This window comes from Nothobranchius furzeri, chromosome 1 (genome assembly GCF_043380555.1).
Source record: "Nothobranchius furzeri strain GRZ-AD chromosome 1, NfurGRZ-RIMD1, whole genome shotgun sequence".
In the NCBI taxonomy this organism is placed as follows: Eukaryota; Metazoa; Chordata; class Actinopteri; order Cyprinodontiformes; family Nothobranchiidae; genus Nothobranchius; species Nothobranchius furzeri.
This window is the reverse complement of record NC_091741.1, coordinates 79,222,585-79,243,062: the sequence shown is the minus strand read 5'-3', so window position 1 is coordinate 79,243,062 and position 20,478 is coordinate 79,222,585. Positions and strand designations below refer to the sequence as shown.

General features: G+C 40.1%; 1 protein-coding gene across 1 annotated transcript in view; it reads left to right on the top strand.

The window, feature by feature from the left end:
- fgfrl1a (fibroblast growth factor receptor like 1a) overlaps positions 1-20,478 on the top strand; it is a 105,572-nt gene that overhangs the window by 794 nt on the left and 84,300 nt on the right. The window contains exon 2 of the mRNA XM_015950231.3: positions 451-544. Coding sequence (XP_015805717.1) covers positions 484-544 — 61 coding nt within the window. The 5' untranslated portion in view covers positions 451-483. The remainder of the gene's footprint in view (positions 1-450; positions 545-20,478) is intronic.

Sequence of the window (20,478 nt, the reverse complement as noted above, 5' to 3'; positions counted from 1 at the left end):
GCAGTAAAGTCAGACTGTCTGCCAGGTCCTGTGCGGATGAGGGAAAGCAAATGTGAGATGCTGAAATAAGATCTTACAAAATTTGGGGAGCATTTCTGTGGCAGAATGAAGGAGAGAAGAGAGGGAGAGAGATGTATGAACAGGTGGACAAAATAAACCTACAATAAAAGACCTTTTGACTTCTAGAAAGTCTTTAGATTGCAATTTTAAGGAGTGTGTTAAGGAAATATTTAGTGTATTAAACATAGAACAAGACAAACAGAAGTTTTACAGTTATGTTTGAGTAATATTAACTTTATTAACAACCGTTAATATTGGAAAGTATTAGCTTATAGTTGTTTTTATTCATCTGCCTTTCAGCACCATGAATTAATCAGAAACAAGTGAAAAATACCTTAAATGTTTTGAGATGAATAATCATCTCTCCTCCCTTTTTATATATGTTTTCAGGTTAAAGCATCTTGATATTTGCCATCTTCAAACATGGAGCTTTTCTGGGTCTACCTGTTTCTGGAGATGATTCTGTTGTCTGCGGCTGCCAGAGGTGAGTGACAAACGTCACATTTACTATAAAAACATCCAATTTAATCCCTGCAAAGCTGGTCTGTTTACATTTGAGTTTGTACTTTAAGATAACTACTACTTTTCTGGACACTACACAAATTTTTGCCTCCCTTTGTGTGATTTTGTGCAAATTGCTGCATTGTAAACATCATTTAAATTACTTTTTAGTGATAAATATTGCTCAGTATTTACTAAAATGTACAAATGTTGTCAATAAGGGAAGATTGTTCTAACGGTGAGCTAGAAACCATCAAATCTCTTTAGTTGCTTGTATTTGTCATGCATTTCTGCACAAGATTTCTGTGAGTTTTATGATCTTCTCAGTTATTCTGTGATGTCATCAATCTGTGACTCCCCACTGAGAGGCCGGTCACCTGGGTCGGCCACAGAGCAGAACCCTCTCTGATTTGCTCACCGTTTCTTTTTTCCTCCAACCATAATAAAGACAAATAGCCGCGGCGACACGAGTGTCTGATAGATGAGAATGATCCCCTGCCTGCAGGCTTCATGAGCAGACAGTTGTGGAGTTGGCACCCGTTTCTGAGATCACGCTGATGATGAGGTTTCAGGGGGAACAAAGCTGCATTCAGCGAGGCGAGTCAGGGCCAGCGTTCAGACACGGGGCAGAAAGTAAACACAGGGCCATGGACCGCAAAGAGATGAGATTAGATTAGCCTATTAGGGATGTTTGCTGTACAATGCCGCAGCATTTCCTCCCCCTTCTGTCTGCCCGCCTGCAGAGTGTCAACCAACTCGGGACAGGCAGCAGGGACAGGACGCCAGAGTGGGGGGAGAGAAAGAAGGGAAAGATAAGGGCAGGATTACAGGAAAACTGGAATGACAAGAGAAATTTGTGCAAAAACAGATAAGAAACTGGAAAGGTAAGAGTACTCGTGGAGGAAGAATGAACGAGAAAAGTAAAAATGTCATTGGAAAGCTTTCAGGAAGAGAACTTTTAGTTTTCACAATGTTCTAATGCAACGTTATTTCTCCCTTGTTTAGAATTAAGCTGCAGGACTTTTTGTGAATTGAGAGTTCAGGTAGTTTTTTTTCTCGTCTCCTGGCTTCTGTGGCTTTTTATATTTATGCAAATATGACAAATCACTGCACTATGTGCACACATTTGTTGTTTTTTCTGAGACTGACAAGGTCAACTTGTTAGATTTGGAGAAAAACCGGCTACCAATTCTATCCTTCCAGCGTTCCTGCAGATGTGTCCTTGTCAGTAGGACTTGGTTCCTGCTGCTCTCCTGGGTGAAAGCAGGGGCACGGAGGTGGCTGAGGGCTTTGATGAGGGAAGAGATTAATGTAAAACATGAAGATGGAAACAAGACTCATGATAGAGATAAAGAAGCAACGGTTGTGGTTTTTAGTGGCATCTATTTTCTCAACCTGCACTAACTGGCTGTGTGAAGCAGAATCTGGACATTGACGTGTGTGTGTGTGCGTGCGTGCGTGCACGTGTGCGCGCGCGTGTGTGTGTTTGTTTCAGAGTGAGACTGAGATTAGCAGTCAGTCCATTATCAGGTCTCAGGTCTAATACAGGACAGCCACAGCGACCTGCAGCTTTTAGAGTCACATTAAATAATTCACTTGAGGTATTTTAGGAGTTGTTTTTAATTCTGCATTTGTAAGGACAATATTAGGTGTTTATAAATGACACAACAAGCAGAATTTGTCATAATTTTTCGGATTATTCTAAACATTTCCATAAAGACTATTAATATTACCATTTTGCTTCTACGTTGCCTTTTTAGTAGTGATGCACCGATATGACATTTTTGGGCCGATACCGATATCCGATATTAAGATCACTGTTATGGCCGATAACCGATATTTGCTGATACCGATATACTGACATTAATGCTTCTAAAATCAGCAGATTTTGTATAGAATGAAAATGATTAAAGCTGAACTGGCGTTATTATGTACACACACCACACACAGTTACGGTTCTGAGATGATTTCATTCACTGTGACATGACTAAACAAATACACATCACTCCCCTCACCCTCTGAAACAGGCAAACAAATGGAGATGAGTTGAAAATATAATTGTTATTAGCCAATGGTTGTTAATACCGGCCCGGTTTTATTTATCGAACCGATATTTTAAAAAAACGACTAACATCGGCCAATACCGATATTAATACCGATATATTGTCCATCCCTACATTTTAGGTTAAACCATGGCTGTGTGTTTGTCCACTTTGACTTTATTTTAAGGTAATTGTACATAAATGTATCTAAAAACCCATCCAGAGTCCAGGTTTCTGTGTATATTGCCCTGATTTAATGTTTTGTTAAATCAGCGTCATGTTTTCCAGGTATTTGTGTCATGTCGACCACCCATTATCTGGCTGGAGGGAGAGAAACAGAACAGAGAGATCATCTGTTGTCAGAATTAGTGCAGCAAGCTGTACTATCTAAACAAACACATTAAAAATGCATCTTTATTCTGATAAAGCTGCCTGAAAAAGCAACGTTTCAAACTAGGATGGAAAAAAATTACTGCAGACAAGGACAGACAGAAAAAGCTGAGTGTAAACAACTGCACAATCTAATGCTGGAGATGTCTACAGGATGAAGACACTAAACATAAATATAACACACACACACACATACACACACATACATGCAGAGAGGGAGAGTCCACACTGACTTGATTAACCTGTGTTACACACTCATTACTGAGGAATGTAATTAGCACAAGAACACTAATAGTAATACATTGGAGAGAATTGTAGCCAACAAGTCAAGTAACCACACACACACACACACACACACACACACACACACACACACACACACACACAGCTTTGTAAAGTTCTACTTGACCTGAGGTCTTGTGAAGACATGTATCATTGGAAGCTGAGTTAATACATGAAAGATTATTTCTATGTGTCGTTAAAAACAGCTTGTCGATTTTACAAAAAGAGAGTTGATGTTCATTTTCACAATTTTTCTTGAACTTTTTATATTTAATATAACACACAAAGAGATAAAGGATGAACGTGAGCTAAATGGTTTATACCTAAATGACTTTTGACAAGTAAATCGCAACTTGTTTTATATTTATACTTAAGTTTTTTTTACCATTTCACAGCAAAAACAAAGAAGAGGAATAATCTGTTTATGTTCAAATGCTTTTTTCTTTTGTGTCTACTTTTTAAAGATTTCCAGTATATTAATATTTATAAATAGAGGCTGGCCGATATATTGGGCCGATATATTCAATCATTTCTATATCGGCAATTGACCGAAATTATTTTTAAACACCAATATAAAAATTTTTAATTAAAGTCAGGCACCTTTGTGGCCAACTGCTGCCATTACTAGACTAAAGAAAGGACCCAAAGGGCCCCAATATTGTTTTTATTTTTATGTTTAGAGTTTGTTTTATATTTGAAGTTCAATAAATATTAAGAGACTTTTTGACTTATTTCATTTATATTACACACAGTGAGTTTTCAGTTGTCTTTCACAATCAATGTGCTGCTAAAACGAATATTTATCAGCCTTAATAATCGGCTTTAGATAACGGCTAATCCTAACCCTTCGTTACAAATCGGTATTGGCATAGGCCAAAAATAAACTTATTGGTCAGCCTCTATTTATAATTAACAGAATTTTTTTTTTATTTCTGATTGAGTCAAAGTTGGATTCTGGTATCAAAACTTTTAAGTAGAAGATCTGTTATAGATTATTAGGGCTGGGGGTAAACGATTATTTTTAAAACGATTATTCTGACGATTATTTTATCGAATAGTCGACTATTCTAATGACTATTTAGAAAATTAATCTAATGATTATTTTTCTATTGCACAATTAACAAAAACCAGAAAATCTCAAATAAATTCCTCAAAAAAATTGATAAATTCTTACTGTAAGAGAATAAACACTACAGGCCTTCCATTTTGTATAACACTGCGTTTATTGTGTTGGTTGGTTATGTTCTGGTGACGTGTAGAACTTGGGAGAGTAGGCTGCTGCCTGAGAGGTGGTAGAAGATGGAGTGTCTCCATGCTGCTTTGTTTTGGTCACTTATGTGCGTGAGGCGAGTGGTCTTACAGGTTAAACCAAACTCAGGTGATATTTTACACTAAACCGAAAACCCACAACACTCTAAATGTAATAAAAGGGAGATCTACACCACAAAAAAGATGAACTCTAAACCAAAACGTAACAGCTTATCCCAACGCAAGAAGCTGTTAGCGAAGATGCTAACAGTAGCTGTACCAACATTAAGTTCAAGTTACCAAGTTTAAATAAACCAAAAACACCCAGCAGCAAACAGACCAGCACGGAGGAGAGACTGCTACCACCAAAACAGCTCTCCTCATGTCTGAAAGAAGCTCCTTAATGAAGGGAGAAGCGCTCCCGGTGATTTTCTACATCTGCGATAGACACGAAGCAGCGCATCTGACCCCGGAAGTTGTTGTCCGTTGCCGGGAGACGAAGGGGCAAAACAGGAAAATAATCTAGTAGTGGACGGACATTGTTCCGGGTCTTCGGTATTTGGCGGAGATGTTAGTGAAGGCGGAGAAGAGGGCGAACTAGAGGAAAAACAGGCAGATTCCTCCTCTATTTACAAACTCCTGGGGATGCAACAAGTGGGCGCGGTGCGTCGACTTCCGGATCTGACGTCGACAAATTTTTAGAATCGAGCCGTCGACTTCGTCGAGGCTTCGCTACAGCCCTATAGATTATTGATTGTGATTTCACAAACTGGGCAAAAAATGTTGTCTGTGAGGGGCTTTTTTTCCTGGTGCTTGGTAATTAAGTATTTGATTAGACTAATCCTCGAGTTTCAGGCTGGCCAAGTGCAGATGTAGGTAGCTGCAGCTGAATATCGGTTGATGTTTGGGTGCATTTCCTGTGAATTAGCTCCATTTAGTGATGAAACGCAATGTTTGATATTTGCACAAGGCTGGCAAATCAACAAATAACTACTTTGTAAGCTAACATTTGGCAGAGGTGAATCTGATTGGTTGAGAGAGATGAAGGAGAATGTTATGATTCCTCCTGCATACCACAGACAGATGCTGCAGCAGATGACCTCATCGTAAACAATCTCACACTCATCAGTTAAACTCCCCCCACCTTTATGAAGCAGAGTGTTCAAAGTCACACTTTACTATTGTAAATTCCATTTGTTACCCATTATAAGTCCTGATGGAACCTGCATCCTCAAGGGCTTCTTAGTACAACATCTAGAAAGATCCTTTTATGTCTTCTGGCACTCAATTCAGAAAGTCCAACTTGGAGCCTAAATTTGAAATCGTTTGGTTCCCTGAGAGAGAAGAAAGACCTTGGGTGTGTCTTGGTTCATTATGATAGGATTAACAAAGGGAATCTTCATAAGGATCCAGTTTTGACTTCTGGTTTTTCTCATTAAATCCTAAAATCAGAACCAAACATGAGGGTTTGGAGTTAATCTGGGATGAGTTCCTGAAGCTCACAAATGCTGTTTGACTCTAAAATATTCTGCAAAAGACTCTTTAATTCAGAAATGCATTTTCTTAGATCTAAACTTTTATCAGATTGTGTAAATCAACATTACTAATTAATCAGCAGTGACATAAACACACACACACACACACACTCTTCCTGCATGCCTTTCTGAAATAGTTTGAGTCTGTTAATGATGACGACTATTAGTCACCATTTAGATAAAGTCAATGTTTGCTCTGACTCTGCTAATGGTGGGCTATTAATGGGGCTGTCTGGACCTTCTCTCTGGGGGTTGTCAGCATGTCACTTTGACGCTCAGATGTGATGTTTGAGGGGAGTGTGTGTGTGTGTGTGTGGGGGGGGGGGGGGCAGCATGCAGGAAAGGAACTCGACAAGTTTAGATTGGAGGACTTAACCTGTCTGTGTGACCTGACAGAAGATTTATCTCTGTGCTTTTTGTCCAGTATAAATAATTCATTTAACTTGTTTTGAGGAGTTTTACATCGCTGGTATGAACTGGAATAGTTTCCATATAAAAAAAACAACTTGTGGATGTTTTGTGCTCGTGGTTTGCAAAGCTGGTAAATCTTATATAAATTATAAATGAATCCATGGACTATTGCTTGATAATTGTTTAATATTTTATTCTCTGAGGGGATAAATGATTTGATGTTTAAAAGGAAGCTAAACCACCACATGGTTCCCTAACGCGGCTGCGTCTGCAGCTCACTGCTCCCCCAGGGGATGGGTCAAATGCAGAGAACAAATTTCGCACACACATTAGTGTGTGTGTGTGTGTGTGTGACAGCTAGTGGGACTTTAACTTTAAATGTTCCTAACCTTCCTGAGTCTGATCTTTTCGACTTTTTCCTCTTGTGCTTCTCTTTACTTGATACCAAGACAGTCAGGACATCTGGGTGTCTTTTCTCCTTGGTGTTCTAACACTTTGCTGTTCGTATATTCAAAGATTTTTTTCTTTGTTTTGAATGTGACCCTAATCCCATTCTCTTCCTGCTTCTCTGTCTTTTTCCATTTCAGTCAGTGTTGTGGCGCCACCGAGCCGTATAGTGGTCTCAGTGGGGTTGGGGTATGCTTGGTCAATGCTGCGGCGCAGCGGGTCAAAGGGCAGCTTGTAGGCAGTGTGTGTGTGTGTGTGTGTGTGTGTGTGTGTGTGTGTGTGTGTGTGAGGTAGGGTCAGAGAAAGCACATGCCAACACCAGCGGAGACTGTAAAAACACATCAGGAACCCCGCAGAACTAAAAAAGCACAGTTCTCACTTTGTTTTCTTGTCTCTTGTTTCTCTTGCGTCAGTGACAGAGTGACCAAACCTTATGAAAACGCATTTAATTCATGAATCCTGTGATATTTGTTTTCATCATCCACTGTTAACCGAAATATCTCCAACACACCAATTTATTTTCTTCATCATCAAACGTTGAATTTTTTTTTTTTTACCAGTTGAACAAATTAACTAGTGACTGGTAATCTTTGTCAGTCTAAATATATAAATAAATCAGGGCTTTGCCAAATTTTTTTCTGGGAAATTCTCATTTCTGCTCAGATACAAAGCTGAGGCCCATTTACAGAACACTGTTGGTTCCAGTTGAATGCAATAATGTAGGACTACATTTCCTTCCTAACTCATTGTTTGGGTTTTAGTCCAACTTAGAGTATTTAGAATTTGTAGGATGTCAGTCCAGCTTGTTCAGTTCTGCTCAGCTGCACACAGCTCACATAGGTTTCAGACTTGTTCCACCTCACAAACAGGGAAGAAAAGCATGGCTGTTACAAACATCTGCACCCTCACTTGTAGCTTAACTGCAACTTAACACATTTATTACATTATATTGATATTTTGGGACACTCCTGAGCTGTAACTACGTTTTGTAATAAAGTAGGGAGAATCCCCAACAAAATGCAAGCTAAATGAAATGTTTTTTACCATTCTTTTTGTTATGTTTTCATTGGAAAGTTTCTTTTTTTGTTATTCTTATTTGTTATTTCCTTTTAATATCTCAGTTTTCAGGTGGTTAAGTAGGTGTAAATTGCATCAGTTGGAAATGAAATCCATTCAAAACTATAAAAACAGAGCCGTGTGTGTTTCCAAGATAGAACCTGCAGCAATATCACCAGTTACATTGTCCGTAGCCTATACTCTTTAGATCAGAAACCATTTTCTTTAAAGGTTAAACTACTTTTTTTAAAGTGTCACTGAGGATTTGAGTGTCAATCTTAGCTGACTGGTCTCTTCTGTGTCTCTAAAGTCTTTATTTTCTTTTTACTTTATGCGTCTCCTTGACATTTTAAATCTTTTGGGACTTTTCTTTGTCTCATCGTTTCCTTGTCGTCCACCCTTCAACACAACTTTTTAAAACCTTTTTAAGACCCACCCGTCGTGCGCGCACACACACACACACACACACACACACACACACATATCCAGCAGTTATACCTGATGTCGTCACTAGCAGCTTACGCGCTGATTTGCTGAGTTGTGTTTTTGAGCTTCAGTCTGCCGGCTCAGGTTGAGTCGATGGTGATTCATTATTTCCGTCTTTAGTTGGCTGGTACAACAAAACAACAGGAGCTCCACACTTGTCTGAGGAACGATACCTCCATGATGACCTCAGTGTCAAAAGTGACTGACAGGATAAGTATACAGTTAGTCTGTCTGACACGAAACACCTGATCAGGTTAGGGTTAGGTCAGACAGCTTTAGCTAATACTTTTGTTTTTGCTGATCTGGTGGGTTCATAAGCCTGTCCATTTAAGCTTTAGATTGGAGAATACTTACAATGATGTGCAAATACATCTTTTTTTTTAAATAAAGGACTGGATGTAGAATCCGTTTTAAATGAGCCGCCACCATCTTTCTTGTTTCGCTCTGTCGCATCATCCGGCCCACCAAACCGATAGAGTGCTGTGGTTGGCAAGAGACGACACTGCTCAGGTCCGCTGAGGCTCCTGTGGAGCGTGGCTAGACCGACCCGCAGAGCAAAGTCATTTAGCTTCTGCTACAGTCTGTCTAGATTTGGCTAGATTGGTCTGTAAACTCACTGAATTTGTGTGTAAAATTGACCTTTCTTTGGATAAAAACATACTTGTAGTTTTGAATTGAACATTTCAGTTTTTATTTAGGTCATTAAAGTTTTATTGGTTACATTTTTCAGTTCTACACTAATACTTAGAGTAAATAAAGGCTTGTTTTTACCTTTTTTCTGACATGTTTCGGCTCTCACTGGCGCGGTCTTGCCCGCGGTCTCGTTCTTCTGTTATTGTTTGATCGGTGGAATAATGTTCTCATCAATGACATTTTGTGTTTGGCAGGATGTTCTAATGTCCATAATAGATATTTGTCTGTGTGTGTTGGTTTCCTGCATGTGCTTATGTTCAGAGTCCTGTCTCTCCCTTTGGGTTTTTTCATGTCCATCAATGTTATGTTGCCTACTTTTTCATGTTTTTCTGTCAGAAAAAAGGGTAAAAACAAGCGTTATTTACTCTGTGTATAAGTGAAGAACTCAACAAATGCAATCAGATAAAGAACACTATTATATTTTGAGACGTTTTAAGCAAGGTCTGTAAAAGACTACAAAAACAGGTTACAGCATTACTGAAATGATTAGGCACAGTAATCACGCCAGTATTACCACACAGTGTTAGATAGAGCTGAAACCCCCTACGGTCTGGTAAGAGGTATTAATTATGTCCAACTACTGGCCAACCCAGTGCCCTTATTATCCAATAGTAATCCCTCTGTTGTGCCGGCACCGTTAACCCATCAGGACACAAAAGGGCCTATTCTTCGACGTGTAGTTTACAGAGGTACTTACAAGCTGTTTCTAAGGGTTTAACTCTTGTGCTTTCAGAGCTTTAGTGAAAGCAGAACAATGGGGGGAGGGGCCCATCTGAGTGCAATGACAACGTCAGTTTGGCATCATGCACTGAAAACATTTAGTTGACAGCCACAGCCAATAATATACCAATACCTGGAGGGCAGACATGTTTGTGCAAAGGTCTGGATGGAAGTCAATTAACGTTTGCAGCTTCCCTTTAGGTGTCATTTGTTCTAGCACACTAACAAACTGTTGTTGCTGGGGTCGGACTGTAAGACACGTTCCACAGCTTAGCAATATTACTGTGACATCATTACTGAAAGGGAGAGAGGAAGGAGAGAATTGAATTAGAAGACATCCGACTGCTGTGTTGTTGATCACGTCCTCTCAGGAGACCCAGAAGAACGTTTATTGGTAAATCTTTATTTGTTTAAGTGGCATGGATTTACAGAAAACATTTGTTTAGAAGGTCAGTTCTGATCATGTGTTCTCAGGACCTCTTGGTCTGGACAACCTTTGCTGTTTTAAGCTCTTCAGCTAGGACTGACACCTTCGATTTAAAGGGCCTTTGACTGTTCAGCTCTATTAATAGCAGGAAATGGGTCAGCTTGACTTTTCCAAGACAATGGATACTTCCTGAAACCTCCATGTAGTGGTATCGTCTTTAAATATCTGCAAATATTATGTAATTGTATTGTAATGTTCAGACTACTGTTCTTATTTGTCTTATATCACTACTTGGATAAATATCTGTAGCAGTCATCCAAATAGTATTATTTTTGTTAAAATGATAAAAAGCCATGAGAACAAGAGTAAAACCTACGAGAAACAAAGACGAACCTAAAGGTGTGTCCACGCTGGCGGCTACAAGCAGCATGTTGACAGATTTAATTCAGTCAGTAGTAGTGTGTGTGTGTGTGTGTGTGTGTGTGTGTGTGTGTGTGTGTGTGTGTGTGTGTGTGTGTGTGTGTGTGTGTGTGTGTGTGTGTGTGTGTGTGTGTATGTGTGTGTGTGTGTGAGCGCGCGCGCGCGTGCGCTTGATATTGTGAGTGTCCACTATCTATCAACACCTCATGCCTTGCATTGCTGGCTCACATGTGTGTCGTGGTGAGTACCATATGTACTCAGACTCCCAGACATTTTGTTTATAAGAGAGCGGGGCAATATCCAGATTTCCCACATGAATCAAACCCTAACTTATGGGAGGAAAACATCATAAAACCAAGATCACATCTGATGGGAAGTTGCCGTTCAGGTATTTAATATTTCAAAGCTGCGACTTACCAGGTGAATAACTGAAAGGTTGTTGGTTTTAGACATCAATACTAATTGGAACTACTCGTGTCTCAATGGGAAGAGTGGTCGCCCACTGATCAGAAGATGAGCAACTCTATCTCTGGCCCTGGAAGGCTATGTGTTTAAGTGTCCTTGGGAATGATACCGAACCCTGAAGTTGAGGAATGAATCAAATCTCATTCACAACTCTTCACTGTGAACATGAGAAACGAGAATCTTCCCCCAAAGATAGCGTTGATCTACAGAGCCAGTCCTTTGAACGGGTCATTGAGATAAATGGCTCCCTTTAAATAGCCATAGTCACTAGAGTCGTGGCATTTTTACTAAACCGATCACTTAGTTTCATTATGTTGAGGAGTTTGTTACATCTGCATTCAGGCATTTCTGTTTTATTCTGTGGTTTGGAGCAGATTTAGACATCATGGAACAATTAGGAGAGAAGCTACAGGTTAAGTGCGTCATGCAGCCAACACAGTTACACATGAGGCTAAGACAGTGACCAGAGCTGAACCAATGGACATAGTCATGGCTGAAGATTGGTGTGGAATGTGGGAGGTGGCCACAAATGTGTGTGTGTGTGTGTGTGCGTGCGTGCGCGCGTGCGTGCGTGCATGCTTGGAATGTTTGACTCTCCACCACTGCTCTCCACCCAATGAACCAGAAAACACACAGGTGGAGGATGTGGAGAAAACGGGAGGGGGAGGCGGAGAGAATACAGAAGGATGAAGAACAGAATGGAGGGATTCAGGATAAGCATATCATCTGAGAATAAATTAGCATTTTTGTTTGAAATTAGGCCATTCTTACAGCATGCAAAGATTCAGTTTCAATATGTTTTCAGTTTGGGGTTTAAAATGGGATATATAACAGTAATGTTTGTGAAGGTAGATTCTTTTCATCTTGTGTCTAATTTATCTAGTGTTTGGTGTGTATGTTTTTAGAAATCAGTGCTTCAGAAGTAACAGAAGCAATATTGACTCATTTGCTGCCAGCGTTTTTCAGCGTTTTTACTGTTTTTTTAAGAGTCACAGAACGTTGCACTCTATGATGATGTCAACGCCAAAACTACCAAAACAAAGCGGAGACTCACCTCTTACATCAGGAAGAATCCACACGTTTCAAGCTTTATCCGTTCTTTCATAATCCGTTGTCGAATTGTGATCGGCAGAAACTTTTCCAGTTCGCGCCTCACTTTTTTTTACAGCAGCGGCCTAAAACGATCTCCTAACACATGGATTTTCTGCTTCCTGATCACGTGACGTGTGACATCGGATGAAGATCGGCTTTAGAGCTGGGATGTTTGTTCTCAAGGTGCAGGGGCTCGTTCCGACGCCCACACAGTTAAAAAAAATGCAAAGGATGACTTTAGTTGCCATCGGCTGTGAACGGTTGTATTTAAAATGATGACTTTTATTGTCAATGGCAGTGAATGAGTTAATATGATCAGAAGATGCAAATGGGACCAGATGTCTGACATCATTTAAAGACCTTGAATAAAAGCCATAATGCGTCAACTGTTACATTTTACTCTTCAATCCCAACATCAATGAAATAATGTTGCTAAAACAATCAATTATTTTGTACAACTCCAGGTCATTTTTCTTTAAAAGTCCTCCAGGCTTAGTCTCGATGCAACAACAACTCCATCACAGCTGCTTGCATATATGAACATATGGTTAGAGAATAAATATGTATATTTTGTGATAAACACCCACTAACATCTGGATTTCGTCTGAGGTGGGAAAGGGTATGTTGGTGTTCGTTCCCATGCAGGGGTGCCCTTGCAACTTTGGCTTCAATCAGCTGTGATGAAAACATAACACCCAGATAGAGACACTAAATTTTGCAGACAGTGATATGAAAGGAGCTGCCAAGATAAGCATAGTGTACTTTGTCGTCTTCTCAGCAGGAGCACCAGCGCATAAACAAAAGATGGAAAGGGTTGGTTTTATGGGTTCAAATGATGGCTGGAGACTTGCATTTAGTATCTCCACATATGTATGACTCCTGTAGTCAAGTTTCTCAGACATGTTGTTTATGAGAAACAGCCCATATGAAATAATTTCCTTGCTTATCTATAGTGATCCACTGGGAGGAAACGTAAGTCACTGGATGTACGTCCAGTTTCATGAGTACTTGTCTGGCCCGCTGGGCTTTGAGGGTCAACAGACTTTAAAAGGAAAAGAAAAGATTTTATAAACAGCAATGAATAAAAGCTTTGTGATCTCATTTTGTATCAAATCAGTGTAAGGGACCGAAACCATATATAACACCTTTAGTGTTTGGCTCTTACAAACGGGAAATTCTCATTGTAACACTGGAAAATTAAACATCTTAACTCGTATGTTTCTCAGCTCTGTAACCAGATGGCAATTGGCACACACAGAAAAGTCACAAGTGAAACAGTTTTGACTAAACCAGGTATACACTGATTTTTGGTTCATTTCAAGCCAATTTTCCTCTTGTGCGACAATCTTTGAGGTCAGGTGGAGTTTTGCGTTGTGCGGTGTACGAGAAGTGATTAACACTTCAAAACTAGCTCCCGATCGGCAATCGTGCAGTCAGATGAAAACCTAAAAAGATTGAAATTCTGCTTGTCCCTTGTGAGGGTATTGCACTGTTGAAGCAGCTCCATGAGCCAGATGCACCAGAACCGTTCACACAGCACATGCACCAATGCATCTGCAGGTACTCACATGTCCATTCACATTGTCTCTTTTCCTTCCACACTTCTGTCCAGACACAATCACAAGGGTTGTCAAAAAAGACTGTTTGCTGTGTTATGTCATAAAACAGATTCCAAATCTCAGATTACTTCCTTTCATTCATCTTCCACCTCCAACCCCCATAAACTTACTTAAGTAGATCGGTTGGTTTTGAGGACTGATGCACATGTGACCTGCCAATGGTTCGTTTGTCTGATTTATCTAACTAAAAGACTAATAAACAGGATACATTTTATACAGTTATGTTTGAAATTAATGTTGAAAATTAGAACATAGTCTTGGAAGAGCTGTTCTTGCTTGCATTAATTAGTGCTTAATGATGTTGAGTTCACAGACTAGGAAAAAATTCACAGATGTTCACAGAATTTGTCTGTTAAGCTGAATATCGGCCGATTCCAATCATCCTCTTATTTGCTGGGTGCATCTCTAAGTTTGACCTTAAATCTTCAGAAACAAACTGAATGAAGCACTGTTTGAAGTTAAACTGAAGGTTTGTGTGGCTTGCCCTTACAACTCCAAGCACAAGTGATGTCAATCACCACAGCAACAATGAAAACCACTCAAAGAATAAAATAATTTTAAGTGACCGTATAATATCTAACTGTTTTTTTCATATGTCTCTTTTAAATTAAGCAGCAATGTAATCCAATAGCTACATGATTACACCGAATCCCCTAAACATAAACTAGATCTCCTGAAAACAAGTAAACTCTCATCATCTCCTTGTCTCCTTCTTCATTATGCTGCTTCAATATGAACAGCTCCCTAACAGCAAATATTCACCTCTTCATCACTGCAGCATAACAGGTGGTGTGTGTGTGTGTGTGTGTGTGTGTGTGTGTGTGTGTGTGTGTGTGTGTGTGAGCGCGCGCGTGTGTGTGTGTGTTATCACTGTTAATGAGTTACAGTGCTTACCTTCAGAATGCAGATAGATATCCGGTCGAGGACACTGCTCAGCCTCACACACACACACAGATCCCCAATTTCCCTTTAAGTGTGTTTGGTCTCTAATCTGCGAAACACAACCCAAAGGCAGACAGATTCAGATACTGAATATAGCTGTTTATGTTGAAAAGCTGGTATTGATTGTTGTTTTTGCTCCTTTCCTTCGCTGGTTGGTTCAGTGGGTTCTCGCCGAGCTGCGTCCACACCTGGTGACTGTAACCTGACAGTGATGGAAGAAGTAAACTGACCCCAGTCTCAGATTCCCTACACACAACCTCAACACCTGCCACTGCTGCATTTTTAGGCATAGACTTTGCGGCCTAACAAGTGGCCGCTAAAGGTCACTGGTGACTAATGAAAGAAAAAGATGAATTTGTTTATACATCTGGCTGTGTCAATTTTGTCTGTGTGTGAAGAACATGCCCTTGTTTTTGTTTTTGATGTAATCTTAATGTCACACCAGTTGTAACTTGTCAGTCTTATGTATAAAGCTTGGATTATTTTCTAGTATGGCTGGGCAATAAATTGAAAATATATTGTTACCAAAATTTCTGACTCTTATCAAGATATTTTTTCTCATGTCAATAAATTTGATGATAAAAAATGAAAAGATGTGTGTAGATTGGCAATATTCATGTACCTTTTAAGAAGCTGTACCACCTTGAGTCACGTAAAAATGTAACTCAACGTAATACATGTGACAGCTCCATCTAGTGGACAGCTTTTGTTTCTGCGCATACCTTTAGTTATCGTTATCGAGGTGAAATCCTCAATATATCGTGATATTGATTTCAGGCCATATCGCCCAGCCCTATTTTTTTGTGCTTTTTACTAATTGCTACTTTCCTTTGTTTTGTGGTTCTTGTTGAGTTCAGTGAAACGTCTAAAGTGCATTGGATTTATTTAACAGTAATGTTCCTGCATTTGGGGTGAATATTTACCGTTTTATTTTAGCCTTTACAACAAATGTTCCAGTAATTGTTCATCTTCTTTCTGCTGGTTTCCTTCAAGTGAGTACTTTGTCCTTCTCCAACAACAGCCCTAAAAAGAGGTCCTTGGGGGGGATGGAGTTCAAAGTGTCAACCGCCTTAAAGCTGCCAACTCATTCTTGTGGTGGAAAATGGTTTTCCACCATTCCTTTATACTAACTGGCTCTGAATCAGTGTCTATTTCCTGTGTGTGTATGGTCTGACATTGTGTGTGAATGCAACCTGTTCTCCAGCCTCTTTTTACCCATCAGCCTGCCGATGCACACAAGCAGAACTGGAACAGTACCCGTGGCCTTTGACCCGCTTTTAGCCCCAGCTTGCCTGCTCATCCTGTTTATTTAGGCTTTTTCCCAGTCACCTTTTCCTCCTGCTTTCACAGTCATGGATTGGTTTTATGTTTGTTTTTTTTCCTCGATATTGTGAATCATTGACTTTGCAGCCCAGTGTCTTTGTAGGAGAAGTTATGTAATCATTATTGAACCTAATAAATGCTGATAAAGAAGTAATTTACTACGATGGAAGTTGTATTCAAATCCTGAGAAACTTTAAAATGTGTCTGGTTTCTGGTGTCTGGTTGGGCAGCAGTAGCTCAACAGGTAGAGCGGGTTGTCCAGTATTTGGAAGGTTGCAGGTTTGATCCCGGCTCTGGACAGAGAATTCTGCTGTTATGTCCTTGGGCAAGACACTTAACCCACCTTGCTTGCTGGTGGTGGTCAGAGGGACTGGTGGCGCCTGTGCTCGGCCGCCTCGCCTCTGTCATTGAGCCCCAGGGCAGCTGTGGCTACATCGTAGCTCATCACCATCAGTTTGTGAATGTGTGTGTGAATGGATGAATGATACAGTGTAGTGTAAAGCGCTTTGGAGTCCTTACTCTGAGAGGCGCTATACAAGTGCGGATCATTTATCATTTATCTGGACACAAAATGTCTAAATGAAACCATGTTAAATGCATTTTTAAGGTGGCATTAGATAAATTGGTGGTGTACCTGTTGAACAATTTTTAGAAATGTAACATTATGCTGAGCTGTATTTTTGTCACAAAAACTAAAGTTAAATGAAAAAAAGTATTTCTAAAATATAAGTAACATGAAAAGTAATAATTTTTTGTAGTGATGCACCCATATGAAAGTTTTGAGTCGATATCCGATAATAATATCACTGTTGTGGTCGATAACCGATATTTGACAATACCGATATACTGACATTAATGCTTCTAAAATCAACAGATTTTGTATAGAGTCAAAATGATTAAAGCTGAATTTACATTATTATGTACACACAACACACACGTGTATGCTTCTGAGACGATTACAGTTACTGTCACATGACTAAACAAATACACATCACCCCCCCTTACCCTGTGAAACCGATGGAAACAAGATGGGAAAAAATATTGGTTGTTAATATCGACCCAGTTTAATTTATTGGATTCACTGATGTGTTAAAAAATGATTAACATCGGCCTATATTGTGCATCCCCAATTTTATTTTTTTTCTGTTCTTGTGCATATGTTGTTCTTTACTAATCGTTAAGTTAGTTACGGTGTTCGAAGTGAGCTTTTTTTTTATTCTCTATTTTTTAAGCTAGTTGCATTCTCTTCTTTATTTGTTGTTTGGAAACAAATCAACTACGTCAGTTCACATTTTACCCAAAACACAAATGTAACCAATGCATTGATTATTTCAGCTTTAAACCCCACAGAAGTAACATTTTTAGGATCTATCTATGTTCAGAAACATTTCAGACAATCCCACTCCTTGTTTTTTCACTTTACAGGAGCTGCACGAGGAGTGCGTAGACATGATGTGTGGATTGTTTCAAATATCATACCTGAACAGAATTGATGGTATTCTACAAGGTGGTATTTCTACATGGAAGTTAGAGAAAACCTTTGAAAATCAAAGTTTCCATTGTCATTTACAAACAGGCTAACCTGTTTGACAAGTTTCTTCAAAAATACATCATTTATTCTTTACTCCTAATCTCAATTGTAGAGGGGTTTTCCTCTGGTGTGAAGCAGACAGGTGCAGCTGATAGGAGGAAGAAAGCCGAAACAATATAACCTGCTATTAGAGAAGCTGTTATGAAAGGAGCTTGAAGAAACGGATGAAGGGGTGAGTGTGTAGAGAGTAGGAACAAGAGCTCTAAAGATAAAACCATAACCAGCTTTTTACTGGTTTATCTTTTTAACCTCCTGGCTGTTCCTCGAACCAGACTGAAAACCAAAGGGGACAGGGCCTTTCAGACTATTGCACCCAGACTTTGGAACAGTCTGCCTTCAAATCTCCGTCTCTCTAACACTGTAGAGGTCTTCAAAAACATCTAAAAACTCACCTTTTCATCCAGGCGTTCCCTCCCTAAATGTTCTAAAAGATGGCTTTGTTCTTGTTCACACCTTCACTTTGTTTATACTCATGATTTTATTTACTATTTTATCACTGCTATTGTTTTTCTGATGTTTTTATTGGTTAGAGGTATTTGCCCTGATCTTTATCATGTTGTACAGCGCTTTGTGATTTATATCTGTGAAAGGCACTCTATAAATAAACTTTTACTTACTTACTTACTTACTGTTTTACATGCATGTGAATGCTTTTAGAAGCCAGTGCAATGAGTAGGACTGAGTTCTCAAGCCAGCCACTCAGCAGATTCCTCAGAGGGTTTCTGGCTGTTGTGTATTTTTCTTTTGCATGTGTATGTTTGAGAAATATGGAGAAAGAAAGCTGAGTGTGTGAGTGTGTATCGGTCTGCCGTTTAGTGTTGTACCTGCCTCAGGCCCAGTGTAAGCTGTCAGGTCGTGTAACAAGCAGCAGTTGACCTGTTGATAAGGTGGAAGTGAAGGGGTCAGGACAGAAAAGTGAGTGTGTGTGGGTGTGCATGCTCACACACCTGAGGAAGACAGTCTAATGTGCATCCATCTCTCTGTATCTGTCGCCCCGGGCTACAGAAAGGCAGTCAGGTTTGTGTTTAGGTGTGGGCACATCAGTGAAGGAGAAGCAGGAGGTGGTGGAGTCATACTGCTTAGTTCTTACACTGGTGTCACACCTAAAGTATCAGCGGTGTGGAACGGCAGTGGAGCGTTGCTGTTTCAAATATAATCCATTATAGTCAATGGGTGTTTCTAACCAGCCGCAATTTTCAGGCGCGTCTCAGAAGCTGCGCCGCGTCGCCAAAGTTGGGATCAGGTTCTATTTTTCCCGCAAGCTGCTTCCAGGACACATCCGTTTCCGCAGTTAACAAAGGGCTAGACAGGAAGTCACACACGGTTTCAGTGTAAAATCCCCCGATAATTTTCTAAATAAATATACTGCATCAATGCAACTCCACATATGTGTAGCTTACATGTGACCCAACGGCTTATTTACTCCCAGTATCGTTGCAGAAGTGCAGCAGTGTGTTTTCCGTGGCTTTAGCCCTGGCAGTGGAGAGGAACAACATCAAACAGCGTTATCAAATGTGATTTCTTCGTTTTGGTTTAATGGCGGATTGCATAAAAAAAACGTGACCTTGAAGTCTCGAGGGATTTTGTGATCTTGCGAGTCCAGCGGAAGCCATACTGAGGCCAAAACTCTCCCGATGTGAAATTTACTGCTTTGAAGTTTGCGAGTAAACTGTTCCGCTGCTGTTTCCAGTGTGAAACCAGGTTTAAAGTCTAGTTTAAACCATGTACACGTGTTGTCAGGAAACCCACAAAATGAAGTTAGTTTTCTTCGGTCTGACCTGTCATCGGCGCGAAAGTGAAAATTAATGACACCAAAAATTATTCTTTCAAAAACTTCCAACCAAGGTGGAGATTTGTGGGGTTTTGCAACATCATCATTGCCTGTGACAAAAATGCTCTGACATCACATATGACCTGTGACATACTCGCGTCGTTTACAAGCTCAATTACTGCTCTTGTGTAGAAGACCACAAGTGAAGGACGATATTAAGGACAGTTATTGTCCACCTCCTACTTATTCCACAATCAGCGTCTTAATGTTTTCGGGCAAAGATGCAGATGGTTCGAGGAAATCTCCACCTACAGATTTGCCATGCCTAACATTGTGCTTTGAAATGCACTAGATTTGTTTCTAAAAATGAGGTGGTGTGGACGCCAAGGTTTTTTTTTCCTAGATGGGGGACCATGCTAGCCTGGCCGGCCAGACTTCTCCTCTGTTTAGTTCTGCACAGAGAAAGAGTCTGGTAACTCACAGGCAGAGAGGCACATGAGGGGCGGGACTAGGCAGCTCAAAAATAACCAATCAGAAAAAAAGACAGAAATGCCGACTGTACCGTGCGACGCTGTAATTTTTTAGCTGTAGTCAAAAAAGGTGTCTGGCAACGACGCAATCTTTTTTTAAGCGCTTCTGCTTGTTGTGGTTTTAAAGACATTCAAGCCATTTAGAACAGAGGAAAGAGCCGCAGCGAACTCTGCCGCTGTCTTCGTTGTTTATGAGAAACTGAGAGTCGCTGTGAGTGGCGTCTGCGACGCTGTAGTTCTTTAGCTGTAGTCAAAAATGGCGTCTGGTGACGGCACAAACATCTTTTTTTAGAAGAAAGGCTTTTAGCACTTCTGCTTGTTGTTGTTTTAAAGACATGTCCAAGTCATTTAGAACAGAGGAAAGAGCCGCAGTGAACTCCACTTCAGTCGCCATGTTTTTGACAAACTCGGCGTTGTGGTGTGTGAC